Source organism: Ambystoma mexicanum, chromosome 6p, assembly GCF_040938575.1.
Source record: "Ambystoma mexicanum isolate Mex_15411 chromosome 6p, UKY_AmexF1_1, whole genome shotgun sequence".
Lineage (NCBI taxonomy): Eukaryota > Metazoa > Chordata > Amphibia > Caudata > Ambystomatidae > Ambystoma > Ambystoma mexicanum.
In genome coordinates, this window is record NC_090935.1 from 346650044 (window position 1) to 346669981 (window position 19938).

Consider the following 19938-nt stretch of genomic DNA (forward strand, 5'->3'; position numbering starts at 1 on the left):
GTGTAAAACGTGTGCTGTATGTTTCACGACCATTCTGCGGCTATCAATGGCTGCAGGCCTGCATGAAATGTGAAAAGCTGTCTTAAATTAGGCTTGTTTTCATGTCAACCTAATAGCCCAAACTCAAAAAGTAGGACTCGAGCATCAGAGAGTTGTCTTGGTTTAAAGATCGCACTTGTGTCTGTAGCTTTGCCGCCCAAGCTCTATACAAGGAACCGTTGACATGTTTAATGTACATCTGAAGCATAATATTAAGTGGGCTGTAAGTTAGAACAGTCAGGCTGCAACCTACATAATAGACAGCAGTTATCCCCAAAATATATGAATAATAATAATAATAATGATAATAATAAAACATTTGAGGGTTTAATATATCGTGCATCCTGCAGGGTGACTATTTGGCAGTCTTTCAATAATATGTATTATTAAAATGTATTTGTTGTACCAGACTTATTGACCTTGAAAGGATAAAGGGCCGATAAATGAAGGATTCTTTGTGTGCGAGATTCCATGTGTGTTGCTAAGTATAATTATTTGGTATTTGTAAGGCGCCTGTAGGCCTCAGTGCGCACGTGAAAGGAGAAGCAAAAACAGTAGGGGAACAGGGAGTTCAAACCACAAAACAGTCAGGTTGGTAAAAGATGATAATCATTCGATTTAAAGAGTTGTGTTTTTAGTACCTTCTCAAAGCTGATGAGACTGGGGATAACGCTGATAGTGGATGGAAGGGATTTTCACAATGTGGGGGCGTAAACTTGAAAACAGGTACCTCCAAAGCTTCTTGACTTGTGCCTGGGTATGGTTAGCCGGTCAAGTAGCACAGTGAGTAGAGTGCTTGCTTTGACATCCGTGCAGAGCCTGCTAACACAGGTTTGAATCCCGGCGGGGACAAACTCAGCCTTTCATCCTTCTGAGGTCAATAAATGAGCACCACACACCGTGGGTAATAATAAGTAGTGCTCAGATACCTGAGGTTTCGTAGCGCTATATAAATGCCAAATTATTATTATTAGTTTACTAGGTCCACTGGAACGGAGAATATGCCAAACAGGGCCTTTTCTATTCTGTCAGTTAGGTAACGTGGTGCCTTATTGGTAACTCATTTATGGGTAAGGGTTAGTATTTTATACGAGATACAGTGATGTACCGGAAGCCAGTGCAGAGACCAGTATGGAGCAGAAAGTTAGAGGATCTGGATAAGATCCCAGGAGAGGAAGTAGAATCAAGGAAATCTACTATGCGTGGTATAGTAGTTTCAGTAAGGAGGGAGGAGAGCTGGCTTTACTATTATCAATAATGCTGTCAGATGTAAGATAGCTGGAGATGGGAAAGAGAAGGGAGCAGCGTTGCGTCTATGGGGGTCTAGTATTTCTGTGATGCGTGGAGATACGCGCTGCACTTTATAATGGGATGAGGAAGCTTCCAACTTCCTTCTGGCAATTTCAATACACTGAAGTGGGTGCGGGATAGAGAGAACAGAGGTAGTAACTACTGGACCAAAAGAGAAGTGATGTTACTCACTTACTAGATTGCCCAGCACTGCACTATTGGCATGGACTGGCACAGACTGGCTAGTTGCTTACGCGCTGCCGCTCACGCACCTGGTAAGCAAAGAAGTAGTCCTGTGAACTACAATACTGCTAGGGAAATGTAGTTCAGCAAGAATGAAAGGCAGCAAATTCCATAGGAGGTGCCTGAAGTAACTAATAGCCTACAAGGTGTCAAAATCGAATGGCGCTTCAGTTTTGAATTATAAAAACCCCTAGAGTTCTAGTAAAGCAAATAAAAATAGCCCAATACTAATAATTCAACCAATTTAAATACAGTATCTAAAACGTGCAAATAAGCAAATCTAGCAGCATGTGATTTTTAGAACAGCGAATGTCCATTCTTACTCAAGTCAACTTATTTTAATTTAACTTCCCTTGTTACATGGACTTGAGTATCAAAGACTGATTTTCACTCACTCCTGTGACATCATGTTCCTTATTGTCCTTTATGGGGATGTCAATATATATATATATATATATATATATATATGCAAAATTGTAAATTAGGGATACCTGCACGTCTTTCAGTACAAAGGGCAAATCCTGTGACTCTCCATCCTTTAAGGATTCCTGGGTATTTAATGAAAGTAAATGTTGCTCTAGCACACTACGAAATACAACCCACCCTGTAAAGGAATGAAGAGGACAGTTTCAAAGAAGGAAAATGGATGCACTCTGGAGACTGACAGATGGGTGTTCGGTATAGTAAATAATCGCAGTAGTTCAAGGATACTTCGTTTCAGCACAAAGGGAGCAATGGGTCATAAAATGTCATTAGGGACCTTCGGAGAAGGACCACGGGGACAGAACCACAATGTACCTTGTGCTGTAGGAGTTCTTGGTGCTCAACAGGGTCGTGTCGGTTTCAGAGGACTTTGTAGCTTCTTTGACAGAGTTCAAGACGGGAGACAGCTGCAGGTATCAGGGGGCAGGCAGTTCGGCGAGCGAAGCTGGACAGATGGCTGAAGGCTGGCCTACATAGCGGCTCAGGGTCAGGAATCGTTGTCTCAGTGATGGTCGGCGGTTCTGTAGCAGTGGTCGATGCGTCTCGGAAGTCGTTTAGCGACAACAGCGTTGCAGTGGGTTGCAGCTCGAGGGACTTGACTGGCTCGAAAATGTCCTTTAAGACAGATGTTGGTAGATGCTCTTCGAGGCACTTCTCCTAGCATCTTAACTGGACACGTGACGTCTTTTAAGGCGGACGGCCCAAAGCTGAGGAGTATGCTGCAGGCAGCTGCCTTGGCCTTTGTTTAGGGCTCAGAGACTCTCTGGCACTTCCCACCTAGGAAGCTTGCTGCATAGCCTAGCAGGGCAGCCAGCATCCAATGATGAGTTCTTCTTGTTACTCCTTGCAAAGTCTTCGGATGATTTGCCAAAAGAGGGGCTCGACCCTCTTTTAAAGCCAAATGGACCACAGGGATTGGTGTACCAGTGGTATTCAAACTGTGGGACGCGACCCCCTGGGGAGCCGCAGCCTCATGTCCAGGGGACCCACAGTCTGAATGAAAAAAAATATATATGTATATTTTTTAATGCAATTTGTTTTTAAATCTAGAAGCTAGACTGGAGTCTAGATTCTAGAATCAAAAGAAAATCTGGTCTTCATGCAATTAATATAGTGTGTAATGGTACCATTTCCTTGCATACGGCTATCATTACACTAAATTTCTAGACAGAAAGAAATGTAGTGTAATGATAGCCGTATACAGGTAAAGGGTAGCATATAGTATAATGGCCACAACATGCAGTATTGTAGCTCTCTCCACTATACAGCATTGGATCTTGCATGTTCTGTTAAGCCATGACATTAGTTAAGTGTGATATTTAAAATGCAGACGATTTGAGGAGCACCATAAAAAAGAGGGTGATTGCTGAGCAAGCTAAGGGATTTGCATCCGTGATTAGGTCTTTCTACAGGATACCCACCCTCATATGCTTGATCCAACATATTTAGGGCTTCCTGTTTTCTGTATTCTTTTAAAAAAAAATCTCAGGCTGACATTTTTTCAAAGCTTTAAATAAATGTGAAATCTGCTTTGATAATACTTTTTGTCACAAATAATTGCTAACAAAACAAGCTTTGGCGAAGCCACTGTTGGATCTTTCATAGCTATTAGATAATTTGTCAACCACTGCCATGCATATGCTCAGGTACTAACACGATTCGCCAGCTGTCACCAGCTTATGGACAGATACCACTGTTAAGGTACTGCCTGCAAAGGCCTATCTCCTTTCCACACAAAAACCATAAATGTGGGCTTTATTACTACTTGTTTAATCATGTCAGCTTGGTTCGTAAAGACTGCATGTTAGTGCATTTTAAAGGAAAGAGAGAGACATTTATTAAATTATTCATTCAGTTCAAATATTCGTTTTATATTGTACCTTGATGTCGCCAGCAGCCCCTTTAGAATGCTAGGGAAAACAGTGGGCTTTGGGGGTCGGGGGCAAATTGAAAAACAAATAGCTTCTGCCTTCTCTCTTCCTCGCCCCGGCTTATCTCTGTCTGTTTCCGCACTGGCCACCTGGCTACCCACTGAACTTGGGCCCATTTCTCAGCCCACCCAGCTGCATATCTGCACTTCCTCCTGGCAACCCCTTGCACTTGGGTTTGTATCTGCAACCCTACAGTCCCCTTACCCACACTTATTACACCCCTGTTGTCTGTGCTTAATTCTTGCACTTGCCTCATACTGATTGCACTACCTGTTGTTGTTTTGTTCACGTGTTCAGCACTTCCCACTCCTCCCTTGCCCCTTGCACTTCCCCCCTTTCCCCTCCCCCGTACACGCACGTTCTCAATGTGACTAGGCCTAGTAAGATCGTTGTTTTTCTCCTCCCTTGTACCCCTCCCTTGCCTCATCGCGCCCTGAAGCACTTGTGTATGGGCACAATATAAATAAAATATATCATAAAAACAAATTGGATATTTTTTCGTTATTTTTAATTCATTAAAGTATTTGTTATTTTTGGATTTGTTAACATCACATGAACCAATCAATTCACCTCACACAGGACACCAGCAATGCAAAATTGAAAGGTGGCAGTGGATGCAAGACAAAAACAAGTGCACCTCAATACAGGAGAGGACATAGGTAAACGTGCCCCAAAGATACCCCCGCCGGAACATGACATGAACAATAAAATACTGAATAGCGACCATCACTGAAGGATTGAAACAAGCCTACAAAACACAGGAATAGACACCAGCACTGCAATACTAAAAGGCGACTCACACTGCAGGATTAAAAAAACACCTCAACCAGGACAAACCACCTGTATTAAAATATTGAAATGCGTCCTTCACTGCAAGAATCATGCAAGCACACCTCATGCATGACAACGCCACTTCAATACGGAAAGTTAATACTCAGTAGGACTGTCACAAGTGCATAAGCACGTTATAAATAACCCATTAGAATTAGAATTACTGCTGCAATAAATAATAGTGATGATGGCTGTGGGTATGATATGAAAAAAAGCACCTCACTTAGGACAGGGCACCATCACTAAAATAATAAACTATGTCTGTCATTGCAAGAGTGAGACAAGTGTGCCTGACACAGGAAATACATTTGTATTAGCCCTACAGCGAAGGTACCCTTTGGATATTGAAATGGTAGTGACTTGTCTAATCCTAGGTGCTTCAGAGTCCAACGGTGAGTGTGCAGATACTGAAAGAGTACCGTCATTGAAGGTCCAGAACAAGTGAGCCTAAATAAGGAAACATCCACCCTGACACCTACAAATAGATTTGTTGCTTCTTCTTTCCTTTTACTGCCTCACATGATAACACATGTCCTAGAAAGACTTGTTAATAAGCTTTAGGGATGGGAGGTAAGAGTGGTAAACAGAGTTAATTAAAAAAAAGTCTGCTCTAAAATGCAGCATTTAAAACACTTACAAAAATGTTTCCCGGGGTTGGGGGGGCAAACCCCCAAGCTCCTCTAACTCCCCTTTGATTGGTTCAGGCTCCCTCACTACGCTCGGTCGCTATGGCATTTCTGGGGGAAATATTTATGCCCCTCCACTTAACAAATTCACCAGCCACCTCTGGCCCTAGGTCTGTGCTGGGAGCAGGGTGAGGGGAGCCAAGGGGCTGTGCTGGGAGCAGGATCGGGGGAGCAATGGGATAGTGGTGGTAGTAGGATGGGGAAAGCCCAGGGACTTTGGTGGGAGCAGGGTGGGAAGAGCCCATGGTCTGTGATGGGGTGAGGTGGGGAGAGCCGAGAGACTGGGCTAGGAGTTGAATGAGGGAGTCCAGAGACTTATGGGAGCAGGTGGAGGAGCACCAGGACTATACAGGGAGCAGGGTGCAGCGACTGCACACAGTACTTCATAGCCATTTGGCTTACTGTCTTGGGAGGATAGCTCAGGGGCAACATGCTCACCTTGGAAACAGGACGACACGGAGCACCACAGGTTCGACTCCCGGGTCTGCATTTAGAAACCTCGGGGTAATAAGCGTGTTATAATTAATCTATCATATATCATTTTTGTAGGGTTCCCGGCCTGCCCACATTTAGCTGAGGGTGGCCCAGGCCATAAAAGTTTGAAGACCACTGAAGGGCTAATCCTACCTTAATGAACCAATCCTGGGTCCCCACCAGCAATCTTCTGTATGCGTGAGGTCATAACCAGAGTTATTTGCAACAGAAAAGGCAAAGGGGTGAAAACATGTAATACTAGTCCCACCCATCTTCCTGTCTGTTGTGGATCAAAGGGCCCCTCTGGTTAATGGAGCTCTCTGTGGTTCCTGATTAAAGTGGCAGGTCTCTTTTGAAGCCGCGGCGAGACCAGGCTCTGTGAAATCACGTACTCGTACTGTCTGAATGGGGTCCCCCTGCGGGAATAACTACTGTAAACACTCAGTCCCAGAAATGACATTTCACTGTCAATCGATACTGAGGGCGGGAATTAGCATCAGGTTGACACATTTGCATATGAAAGGTTGTTGGGGTTTCCTGTCTCCTTTGTTAGCCTCTGCAGCCAGGCACCTAGTGGGCCCTTTTGAATTACCCTGTGAATAGTACACATGAAATTGCTGCCACCAGCTACATGGCTCAACAAAAGGACAGTGCAGACCCATGGAGCCTTTGATAGTTAATTAGGCTGGCCATGGCAGGAGGAAGGTTTGACCCTCCCCCTTTCCTCCTGTCATATTCCAACTAAATATGTCGGGGGACTGCATCTGTAGCCTGTGTCCACCTAGAGTACACAACAGATCTATGGGTATGTTGTGCAGTGAGCATAGAAAAATGTGTGCAGATTAGTCCCACACATTTTCCAGAGGTTGCTCTACCATCATTCAATTTCATTTAAAACTTCAAAAAAGCCCAGGTCAGCGGACACCCACCGTGGGGATGGTCGAATTTCTGACACTTACGGTCCCCTCAACGTCTTCCACTCAATTCAGGGTTAGAATTTTGTAGGATTTGCAAGCCCAATGTGGCTAAATATGTATGACCCTCTAATTTTGGATTCATGACAAATGTATGAATTCTTATAGAAATCCTTTATTTTCTTTTTATTAAGCAAGAAGAGTATGAGTAGCTTTAGTTTCTACCTTTTAATTGCATTGAAGCTTAGATGTATCAGAATGTAATGTGAACCTTAAGAATCCCCTCTGCATTTTGCAAATATACTTTCAAGAATTCAGACAAATAACAAGGGCCTCATTACGAGTCTGGCGGTGCAGGAAAAAAGTAGAGGCAATTCAGTTACTTCCATTCTTTCCGTACCTCCAAATTACATGTTTTGGCGGAAATTACCAGCGGTGCAATTACAAATGGTAATTTCGCCGATTGTTAGAGGAAAAGTGGAGGATGTACATCCAGCATGATGCTAGAAGTGAATCCTCCACTTTTCCTCCCAAATTTTGGCAGAATTACCACTCTAATTCCACCATTGGTAATTCCGCCAAAAGTCCCCAATGGAGACTCCACAAAACTGGGATTTACTCCGCCTACCACCACTTGTAATCCTGTGGTAAATTCACATGAATAAGTGGTGGTAACTGTAAACCCGTTTTGTGGTATCTCAGAGGATTAACCTCCGAAATAGCACCAGACTTTTAAAAGAGGCCCAAAAGGTCACTGGCGTGTAGACATTGTGGGATATGGACAGCCTATTTAGAGTATTGCTCTCTATGATGGTGACAAATTGCAGTGGGGAGCGTTCATTTTCTAAACTGAAGTTGCTAAAAAGTTAGCTACGAAATCCTATGATTCAAGCCAGATTGAGTTCTTTAGCACTGTTAAGCATTGAGTCTGGAATGGTTCAAGAGATAGCATTTTCTGACATAATTAATGATTTTTCAATGCGCAAATCTAGAAGGAAACATAGTTTTATCTTGCAGGCACATTAGCTTTGGGTAGTAGAATGCATATCCTAATTGTTATCTAATTCTTTCTAGGATTGCTTGCATTTGTTTGCTGTGTGGGCATGAACTGAAATGTTAAGTTAATTTTGATGTTTTCTACATGCTTTTTTTTAATTTCTGTGCTGTCTTTTCATGCAATGTTATTCGAAGTGCTTGTACTTTGGACACATTCATGCTTCAAAACATTTCCGGGTGAAGGTTTTTATTTTGTTAAATAAATGATTGCTTGAAAATCCTTTTCCTTTATTTTATTTTCAAAATGTATATATTATTCAAATAAAAAAAACAAAGTGAAAATGTCCTTAATGTAGCATCCACTGAGGGAAACAGTTCACAGAGATGTGTAATGTTTATATTTTATTAACAACTGTATAATCCATTTAAAGTTTAGTTGAGTATCTGTTGAATTTGATTGGAGATATGTAATCCTTTCATTCTGTGGATTGGGAGGTGAGCATGGGTTTCGGGGGAGGGATGACATGGGTTTCAGGGGGATGGCAGAAGGGCATGGGATTCGGAGGGGGGGCAAGACTGTCTGTGTCCCAGGCCCCAGAAACTGTTAAGAATGCCCTGGCTCACAGTTAGGTTTCCCTAAATATATACATTTTAGTCTTTATCCTCAGTGAAGTGTGTGGGGCAGAACATAAAAAGCGCTGTGCAGTGATTGCAAAACTCTGCCAAGCGTCCAAGATCAACATCAAACTTCAACAGGGTAGTTTGAGCCATAGGGCCTTCAGCTTGTATGGACACAACTGCACCCTGTGTCGCGGAATGTCAAAGGGTGGCGTTTTTTCTGCCGAAGTGCTGCCATTTCCAACTGAAGAGTCTGCAATTTGTCTCAGAGTTCTTGGACTGCCTCCATTTCATGGTCAGAGGGTAGGCGCCTCAATCTGTCATGCAAGGTAGCTGGCTGGCGCTGCATACCTGCTTTACAAAGCTGTTGCTGTGATGAAGAAGCCAGACTGCCGTAACCGTAGCTCCAGACCAACCCAACACTTCCCAAATGAACTGGGTAGACCTGTATCAGCTCCCCACACCATGGGATGCGCTTCCCTGACAGTGCAAGCGTTGACAGGGAAGGCCACTCAGGATACCAGAAGTTCAAGATGAGATGAGGTGAGGTGCGAGGAGGACCCCAGTTCGAGACTCAAGGTTGCAGGAAGATCAGGTCAGGCTGCTTAGAGGAGGCTCCCAGGGACATAAAGGCAGGCAGGCTGAGATGTCACAAGCACACAGGAAAACCTCCAGAAAAAGGGAAAACAGGGAAAACGTAGGGGGCGAAGCAAGCAAAAGCCAGGAAGGACAAGACTCCAGAAATAGCAGGACTCAGGGAAAAGAACAGAGAAGGTTCTGACAGCAACAAGGGAAAGGAAAGGCCCTCCAGGAGAACAGGGAGGGAGACAAGGCCAAACAAGAAGGAAGTACAGGGACTAGATTAGAATGATCTAGAGCTGGGGAGAGGACACTGGGCCTCATTATGAGGCCGGGGGTAAGGGGTTAACGGTGCCGGTAAGGATGCCAGTGACGTTAACCCCTTACCACCGCATTCTGAGGTCCCTTAGCGGGTCCCACTAAGGCCGGCTGGTTTTACCAGCTGCCCTTAGCGGGAGCCGCTAAGGGACCAGGGAACTAATAACAGGCACGCTATTTGTGGGCCCGTTATTAGCTCCTTCCCCATTCCCATTGAGCCCTATGGGGGCTTTTTATTAAGCAAGAAGAGTATGAGTGTAGCTTTAGTTTCTACCTTTTAATTGCATTGAAGCTTAGATGTATCAGAATGTAATGTGAACCTTAAGAATCCCCTCTGCATTTTGCAAATATACTTTCAAGAATTCAGACAAATAACAAGGGCCTCATTACGAGTCTGGCGGTGCAGGAAAAAAGTAGAGGCAATTCAGTTACTTCCATTCTATGGGGGCTCAAATGGGAATGGGGAAAGGTTTTCAGAATGGGGACTTACCGGGTCCTCCAAGGTTGGAATGACCCGGTAAATCCCCATTATGAGAACCCGGACACGACTTTGGAGGCAGCCATGGTGCGAATAGCACCATGGCTGCCTCCAAAGTCATAATGACCCCCACTGTCAGGGACTAAGCCGCTTTGATACACGATGGCCAGCGTCTCCAAGCAGCTTAAGTAGGGTGCTATATGAAATTGAGGACTGCAAGCTTTTGGTTGCCCCGGCAAACCAAAGTGCTCTGTACACAGCGAATGCGTGGAGCGCTAAACGCGGTCGCCCGCGCATTTGAGGTCCATGCACAATGAATGTGCCCACGGTCGCCAGTGATTGAACTGTGTGGAACTGAAACCCATGCCAGCAAGGGTAAAGCCACCAAGAGGGTGCCCGGATGACCATCCAGCGACGACAGATAAGTGGCATTACGCAAATATGTGTTCATCCCCACCTTCTGTTTAATTTACAAAGATGTTGAAGCTGACTTTTGAAAGGCAAGTAATATTTCTCTGCACTCCCAAATATTACTACTGCTGCTCCCAAAATGTTTAGAGTCCTGTAAATAACAGGAGATATTGCCTGCATTCTGTTTGGAAAAGATATTGATAATGGACACAAGGTCAAATGTGTGGAGCAGGCCTGCAATTTGACCTCTTCATTATTCATAATTGTAACATGTGCTTTACTAGAACCTTCAGAGTAACGCTGAAACCATTGTTTAAGACAAGTTTGAGGAAACCTTGACCAACCACCGGGGCATAACATTTTAAAAAAGAGTTTGAAGTCCCATCTTGGATGATGGACCAATAGACAAAAATGTGATAAATTAGGATTCTACACTTTGATGACTCAAATCTTAAAAATTCCACATAATGAAAACAGTTCACCAGAGCTGACGGTTTACATAGAAAAACTTAATTTCTAAAATTTAGGATAAAACAATGCACTTTTTAACTTTTTTAAGAACAATGACACTTTTCACAACATAATTGCATAGCCCCTTAGAGCTACACCATTTAAGACTTTGCTCCCTGGGGGATGGAATTCCCAGACACTAGGTGCCTAGAAAGCTGGACTTAACATCCCGAGAGAAGCAGGGACTATTAAGGAGGGCTTTGGACCCCCAATGCCTGGGAATTCCACCCCCCCCTCCTCTGGGTGCTAAGGATTTTAGCACCTGCAAATGGCCTTACTCAGCTGTCCCTCCCCGTAGGAAAAAAACACAAATTTGGATGATCTGTGGCATCCCCTCAGCCCCGCGCAATCATTTTCCTGTGGCCACACTGATGGACAATGTGTTTGATATGACGGCACACAGCACACAATGGAGGCCAGCATTTATACAAGTGGGGACAGGAGAAAGGGTTTACTGGCATTAGGGTCAGTAGCGTGACATAGGTGATGGACAGGGACAGATGGGAAATGTTGGCGAGGCGTCTTCCGCTGGGCAAGAATGAAGATTCAGGCAAATACCAAGTAATAGTGTCCATAATTTGCATGGAATCCTCATTCATGATAGGCTGTTCTAAACTGAACGTTCTCAAAGGGATTTTAATAGTCAATATTTGTATGTGCTTTAACTTTCACTGTAGAAACCAGTATTTTTACAAACAGAAGTATACCTGTAGATCTATCCGTCTCACGATTGTTTTGTCATCTACCACATCTGTGTCCCTTGTTAAAGAAAAGGCAAGTGAAAAAGCTGAGCACATTCAGTGTCGGTTACCTGAGGTGAATCATGTCAAAATTACGGGTGTAAAGTCTCGCCATGAGCATTGCCAGATCATTGGCTTCAGATCCACTATTGGTCAGATAAATAACCTAAGATGGGAAAACGAAACAAGGAAATATTCATTATATATTATAATCCAGGATATTCTACACTTGACATTCAAATAGGATCACCATCTGCAGTCAATATTTTAATTTCTGTCAATCAATTTATGGATTTAGGTAATGCTGAAAGTCCATCAGCAAATAATATAAATAACACTTAAAGTATAAAAAAGTTCCAGAGTTCCCTCCAAAAAATGAATAAATCTCAGTCAGTAAATTACACATCATTGTTACATCTAATTTTAAAGAATTATCATCCAACATCTCAATGTTAATCCTGTTTGACTATAAGGTGTGAAATGACAGGCATCCTATATGTGCATTACTAAAAAAACAAATCTGGATAGCACTCTAAATGGGATATCAGTGATGCCTAGCTGCGATGACCAGTCACACAGAGGTTTCCCTTCAGCCACTTAGTTCCCCTAACCAAAGGAGCAGTTCCTTTCTTCTTGAACACTGAAATTAGATTAGTCTTTTGGCCAGGGCTACCGCATGTTCCAGGAATGTATTATTGTTGTGAGCCTTCTTTGTGTCTGCCGATAAAACACTGTTTACCATTGGTAGTAACAGTTGTGCACACTTTGGAATCTCCATCCAATTTTTAACCACATCCAACCCAAAAAATATAAAGTCATTCTGGCATAGAAGACAATTTCTCTCAGTCTCTTGGTTTTAAGTCACATAAGAGATCTCTGTACAAACCTATAAGAAAAAAATGTAAATGTTACTTATTGGAAAATTGTTTGTGTATACATCCACTGCCTGCCATCCAGGAATGCACTTCCTGAAAATCCACACCTTACACCCATTGACCTTATGAACATTTTCCATAGACCGAAAACCATTAAGCACTCTGCCACCTCATGGACTCCAAACGCATTGTATCAGGAACATTTCAGCATCTGCCAGTTGCTTTTACATTCCAACCAACCTCAAGAAATTGTGAAGTGATTTAATCAGTATTTGAGGGCCACGCTTTCTTCGACAAGGCACTCGGACCATCCACCGCCCAACAGCAATCTTGAAAGACTTCTTAAACAAGGATTACCTTATCAAGACTTACTTTCGCGAGACATTTTAAATTCAGCATCCTTTCAAAAAAGGATTACCCTATCAAGGCTTTCCTTCTTGAGATATCCAAATCCAAGTTTAAAATCATCAAGCAGAGAGGTAAAGGACTCCACTTGCCTACCACCAAACAGCAGTGACTAAATTACAATATCAATAGGTGTATTTCACACATACTAACCCAAGAGGATATCTAACAGTTATGCAACATACCGAATCTCAATATAACAAAGGACTCACACTTAGAATCATCAAGATTTATGACAAATACCAATGAGTTGTTTCATCGTTATATTAACACGAGCATTGCTGACGCCATACCTCCTGAGGAACCGCTTCCAACCAAGCGCGGGGAAACACGTGTTGAGGTCACACAAAACAACTACAGGTATTTAGAGGTCAAGTGCAACTCAAATGAACACAAGACCATTGGGTCAAAAGCACAGACTCCAAAAATTCTGTGCAATTTAACTGGCCACGGACTCCAAACATTCAATGCAATTTAACTGGATACAAAATCATTGATCAGTGAATCCCAACTGATTTATCTTACTCAACAAACACAAAGATCTCTAATAGACTTTGAGGAGAGGTCAAAAGCACAAACTTCAGAAATTCAGTCCAATTTAACTGGATAGAGACAATCAGTGAATCCCAACTGATTCATCTAACTCAACAACTTTAGACTGGTACATCACAACTGTATTTTGCAACATTCAACAATTTCCTTCCTGGATATGAAATAAATATCTTTGATGAAATAACCAAACATAGTACATCATTGTATTTTTTTATGAAAAGCGCAACTGTAGGCTACGACTTTATTCCCACGCTTTCTTTTAACTTAATTCTATATTCAGTAGTACCACTGTGCTTTACACACACCAATTATCTCTGTAACCTTAGATTTGCAATCTCCTACAAACCTTTCAACTACTTGAAGTAGTTGACCTACCATGCCATATACTTCTAGTGTTAAAGTTGCAGAAACATTTGTAGATCACTTTTTAGTCTAAAACAATGTCACTAAAAACCTATCCATGTTTAAAAAATAAATGGCTGCCAGAAGCAGCATATGTGTAGCTTGAAATTCTTAAAGAAATATAAATATTTTGATAATTTTCAGGAATGTTTTCCTACCCTTCATTGACGTTTAGGAATGTTGAAGAGATGCGACTTTGCCTTACATCGGAAGCGGCTGCTCTATCATTTTGTTTTTAGCTTGTCTCGCTTGTGCAGTGCGGCTTGACGTAGTAGTGCTTTCCTCTAACGGCTGTATTGGCCGTGGTTGTGAGGCTGCTTTGGAGCTCTGCAACTCGCAGCCCGAGACCTTGTGCCGGCAGCCTGGAGTCGGAAGCCAGGTGTGCCGGTGCGTGAGCTGTGACCCAGGAGTCAAGAGGCGAGAGCTGGAAGTGCGACAGAGTCTGTCTGTTGCCAGAGCTTCTGTGTCTTCAGTGTCTCCAGCGTCTCCAGTATTTCCAGCAGCGGTGGGTGAGTGAGTGAGAAACTCTCTCACCCTGCTATTTGGTAGTTATTAAGGTAGCACACAAAACTTTCAGCCCCGGAATATTGGCATCAGCAGTTCTTGCTTTGTAAAGCCGTAGTGCTTCGCCATATTGCTCAATGTTTGTACGAGTGTGGCTGGAGCTTTTCTGAGGCTAAAAATGTCAGAGATTGTATATATGGGTAGCCCCAGTGTTTTAGTGAAAGTGTTATGTTGAGTGTTTGTAAAGCACTCGCAGTAGCTTGGGTAGGCTCAGAAGCGGAGGCTTTCGACCTTTTGTAGGCTGGTTATAAAATATCAATACATTGGAAACTGACTTTAACAGTTTTGTTTTTTGAACAGTTGTATTGTTTTTTCAATAAGGAGACCCCTTTGCCTGGTTCTCTTAGGACTGTGGCTGGAGCCTTCTTATAGGGCTCTTTTTGTCTTCCCATGATTGCATATAGTAGGAAACACAGCTTTAAATGTGATTCTGAAGCTGAGCGTTTCTAAAGTATTCAAGGCAGCCTGGGTAGGCTGAGAAGGTATTAACATGGACAGTTCTGAGTTAGTGGGTGAGTGTATTTCTTCTTGTTATTCAGCGACCGGAAGGAACAATGTTTTTAAGAACCAATGGTTCAGCACTAGCTTTTCCAAGGACTACCTTGTCGGAATCTGAATTAGTTATAATTTGTGAACCCTTTGACCAACACTCAATAGATATGAAACTAGCACAGGGATCATTTGAAACTACGATTATAGACTGCAATCAAGTAAGCAATATATTAGGCATTGCAGGAAATGGGAGTCCAATTACATCAACTGGGCTTCCAATACAGTGTTTGGATTATACAGTTACATCTACAAATATAAGGAAAAACATAGTTGATTGCTTTAGGCGTGTTAGAAGCTTAAGTGAAAGATATCAAAGTTTCGGTAATGAATCTGCGGAAATTAGGGGGAGTAGTTATTAAAAGGATGAATGAAGAGCCTGGAAATGGTTTACTAAGTGGACAGAAAACGACAGTAACAGAGGGTACTATCATGCAGTTAAATTCATACTTAACAGCGTCCCCAGATGTATTTATTTTGATCAGGTAATGAATCAGAAAAGGATTTGGATGGAGAAAATCAACTAGTGGATGATGTGGGACTTTCACTTGAGGATGGTTGTGCATACTACTCCATCAACATTGGGAGCACTGAATTTTAATTTGAATTCCCTAGTTAATGTTTTCAAATTACTGAGAGAGGAGGTAAAGGGTTAAGGAAATGTTTTATTAGATGTGCAATGTAAGCTTGAATCTTTGGTGAAAGAAGATATGAGCAAGAAGGAACTGTTTAGGAAATTGGCTTGGATAAATGAAGCATGCACAAAACAAACCGCTATATTGGTGGAGCTATATGGAAAAGTGAGCACACGAGCGGCTGAACATTGCCAAGTACCAAACAATTGATGGGTATAGGGGAGTTTGAGACCGTGTAACACTGTTTCCGGCACCTAGCTTCCCGTTACCCTGGAAGTCAGGCGCCAGAAAAATGTAAGTCCCCATCCCCATGGGAATGGGGACTCGGAAGCCGTTGCTGATGGTGCCGGTGCTTCTGTGACAAGTCTGCCTATCAATGCCACTGCGCCCGGCACACTTGTTCCAGGACTGCTACACGTGTGATGAGGCCCCATGTGTAGCTCCTCTAAGGGAGAGCGGTAGTAATAACATTGTTTCAGTGCTTCTAAAAAATAGCAAAGGGAACAAAAGGAGGAGAGCCGAGAGGCATGATGGTGAGCCGGAGGAGGTTGACTTAAAAGAAATGGCCCCAAACCACTCGGAACATGTCTGTCAAAATCAGGCATAAGTGGATACATTGTTTGTCCCGATATTTAGAACAGTGAGTTCTGTACGTCTATTGGGAATACCCTCTCCATCGGGAATTAGCTTTGACAAGAAAGTGGTGCATCCTGATAAAGAAGAGCGAAGGACTGATTCTGAGCTGCGGATGCCATTTTGTAAAGAAATAGTATCTCAGCGATTAGTGTAACAAAATAAGCTAGTGTGCTTTATAGGTATGCAGAAACATCAAGTGGCTGTGATGAGGGAAAACAGCTGAAGGTGTGACAACACAAGATATGAACAGATGGAAAACAGATGGCGGGAGCAACCGCCATTGGGACCTAAAAAGTTGGGGACCACTTTAGAGGGGCAAATTTCATCACAAAGATTAGGTGGCCAAGAAGTAGTAAGCCACTCGTCTACCCAAGTTGTCTTACTTGCCGAAAGAGAAAGGTATCGAGATTATAAGATCAACCAGGTACAAACATGTTTTGTTCTGGAGTTAATGTTCCCAAAGGAAGATAACATCTGTTTAAACTGACGAAACCCTAATGTCAATCTTCTGAGACATCCAAAAATAAAAATTCCTGAATTCAAGTGACATTGAACGTGTTGACTTTGTGCAGAAAATGAGATTTGATAGGGCAAAAATAACTATTCCCTTAAGGGTGGTAAGGGAAGTATTATTTTCAGCTACAGACAAACTGAGATTGCAGGGTTTTGGTCTGTATGCGTGGCGGGAGTTTGATGGGGTAGTGGAACAAATGATTTGGTTCCCTATTTTGTGCAGTTAGATCAGATAGTCAGGGAGTAGTGGCTATTCAGGAACAAACTATTAAGACCCAACCTTAGGCAGATGATTGGTCCTGGATAGCGGCAAAACTGGCCAATCACGGGATTGGTGATGGGAGTAGGTGACCAGGTTTTTAGCTTATTTTAATTGAACACACAAGGATTCAATCATCTGTTGGAAAATGAATCTGTTGGGGTAGTTCTGAAGGAGTTTGATGTCTTATGTATGCAGGAAACTTTGTTAAGAGAGTATGTTATTTTAGACGGCTATGAAGCAGTTTTACAGAGGGAAGGGCTAAAGGGGGAAATGTTAACGCTGGTGCACACTTCAAATTTCTCACAAATTGTGGTTAGGGACAACACCAGGATAGGTATACTGGCTATAGAAATACTACAAACTGTAGAGAAAGTAAAAAAGAGATTGATCATTATAAACATATATTGTAACTACCTGGATAACAGTATAGAAGGTATTATCGGCCACATGGAAATTGGTAAGTAGAAAACGTGGGGGAAATTATTATATGTGGATATTTCAACACAGACTAGACTGATGAACGAAGGGGTAGTTACTAATACCGATAGTTGTTGTCACTTTCGAAAAAAGCAATCTACTTAGGGACGGAAATGAGCAAAATTCTTTGAGGATTGGCATTTATCCACTTTTCAGAGTAACACTCAAGATACTGATATGATTGACTATACATGGCACAATTGAGGATAGTACTTGTTTATTGACTTCATTGTTGCTACTGAGAGTTAATCATTAAGTGTGAATCATTATAAGGTAAAAAATGGTTACCTAAGTGATCATCAGTGCTTATGTGTCTAATTTGGGAAAGATCCCCAGGGGATGAGGAACGGTTTGGAAGAGAAGATTCTGGTTAGTAGAGGTAAAAATCTGATTTGGGCACCAAAGAAGATTCACATCTTTAATACACAGATTGAGTCATCAGTAAGCAATATGACAGGGCAGCACTGTTTATCCCATGGTAATGCAATGGCCCAAAATAAGGAACAGGACCCATAATAACTATTCAATATTTAAAAAGGGAGCATGAGAAGAACTTTAGATGGGCAAAGACTAATATTAAAAATACATTGGAATTGGTGAAGCTATTTAAAAAGTTGAAACAAATTTATAAGAACAAAATTAAGAATGTTTGACTGAATATCAAACTGATGGGGAAAACATGCTGTCCTGCATAGAGCAGAAAAAAGAAGTAAACTATTGGAGACTGACTAATAGCATGGACAATTTTCAGATGTTAATACAATCGAACCCAATTGCAGAACTTATTTGGGTGCAACATTTTAAGAATCTTTATGATGCCCAATCAGATGGAAATGTGAGTGAAATAACTATGGAAGAAGGAAAATGGAAATTGGATCTAAATCAGGAAAGTATTGAAAAGATAATAATCAAAAGTAGCAAATCAAGAGCTCTGTAACCTGGTCTGAAAAGATGACTACAAATTATGGAGTATATATTGTATGATCTTTTTCAGGAAATCGTTAACACAGAACAAACCCCAATAAGTTGGAACCAGTCAAATTTGGTAAGAATTTTTAAAAATGGTAATAGATCTGAACCCTTAAACTACCCCCGATTGCCCTACTGGATGTGGAATCCTTGCATCTATTATCTTGAAAGAGATTAATGTCTGGACGAAGAATAATAAAGTCCTGTGGCATAACCTGCAACCGTCGTCCTGCCTGCAAGCCTCTCTGGCCCCTTCCACTCACAGCCAAGGTAAGTCTGGCTATTGTGGGACCCATTGCGCCTGAGGTGCATTTCTGAGCATTATTTTGCAAAGATCATAGGAATGTGTGGGTGGCACGACGATTGCACAAGCGCAATCTCGCTTCAAGAATTAACACTGTTTTCCAGGGTTTTTTCTCTCCTTCTGCTCCATATGCACTGACTTCCTCGTGCATATCCTGGGAACACAAAGATCGCTCTATGTTTGCAACTATGATTGATTTATCATTAGCTTTTGACTGTGTGAACAGAAATCACATTTGGACCAAGTTAAGGGTTTGGAGTATGCCAATCGACCTGCAAATAATTTTGATTCATTTACATGCTAATAATACCATAAGAATCTGATTAAACCAGGAAAGTGATTACTTGTAAATAAATATCCCTATGGGGCCGGGCCTGTGACAGAGATGCATATTGGCCCCAACTTTATTTAACATTTATCTGGCAGACCTGGGAAAATCTATTTAAGTAGCAACTTTTGTTCCCACAGTGGTTAACAATTTGAGAATTCCATGCATTTCTTACGCGGATTATGTTGTTTTACTGGATAGAACAAAGGTTGGGTTACAAAGACTCTTGACAGCCTTTGAATGCTTTTGTAAGGAAAATTAATTAAGGATCAATGTAAGCAAAACAAAGATTATGGCCATCATTATGAGGTTGGCTGTAACCTGCCAGTGCTACCGGCGGGATGCCACCAACCCTGCATTACCGTTACCGCTGCCTGATATCCCGGTGCCACTGGGAAATCACAAGTGGCGGCGGTAACGGTTACTCCCCATTTCCATGGAGTCCTTAGGTGCAGTGCTTCCGTGACAACTATGCCGGTAGGGGCCTGAAAACCCAGCAGGTCAGGCCTGCCGGGGGATCCGTGGCCCCTACCGGCATCGTTGTATTATGGAAGTCGGAAAGGGTGCCGGTATGTTCCTAATGACACCCTTATTTCCGAACTGCCATACCTGGAATGAGGCCCTATGTCTTTTTCAAAGATTAATCATTTTAAAGATAAAGCAAGACTTTTAGCAACACAGATGAAACATTTTCATCGAAAATATAGCTAATTTAAATTTTTACCAGCAAGAAAATGTTATGAGGCAAAGGTAGCGCCAGTCTATATGCATGGACTAGAGATACACCATCTGTTAGAGGAGGTGGATTTTACAATCATTGTTATTTCTCTAACACGTTCAACCCCAGTGGTGACAATTGATTTGAATTGGGGCTTGTTTCATTAAGATATTATATGACGTGGCATTTACACAAGTGTTTTTAGGCG

The 19938-nt window shown here is 42.2% G+C and overlaps 1 protein-coding gene across 1 annotated transcript in view; it reads right to left on the reverse strand.

Moving 5' to 3' along the window:
- The window catches only part of AGXT2 (alanine--glyoxylate aminotransferase 2), a 988366-nt gene that overhangs the window by 540421 nt on the left and 428007 nt on the right, over positions 1 to 19938 (reverse strand). Inside the window, exon 5 of the mRNA XM_069627115.1 lies at positions 11613 to 11707. Coding sequence (XP_069483216.1) covers positions 11613 to 11707 — 95 coding nt within the window. The remainder of the gene's footprint in view (positions 1 to 11612; positions 11708 to 19938) is intronic.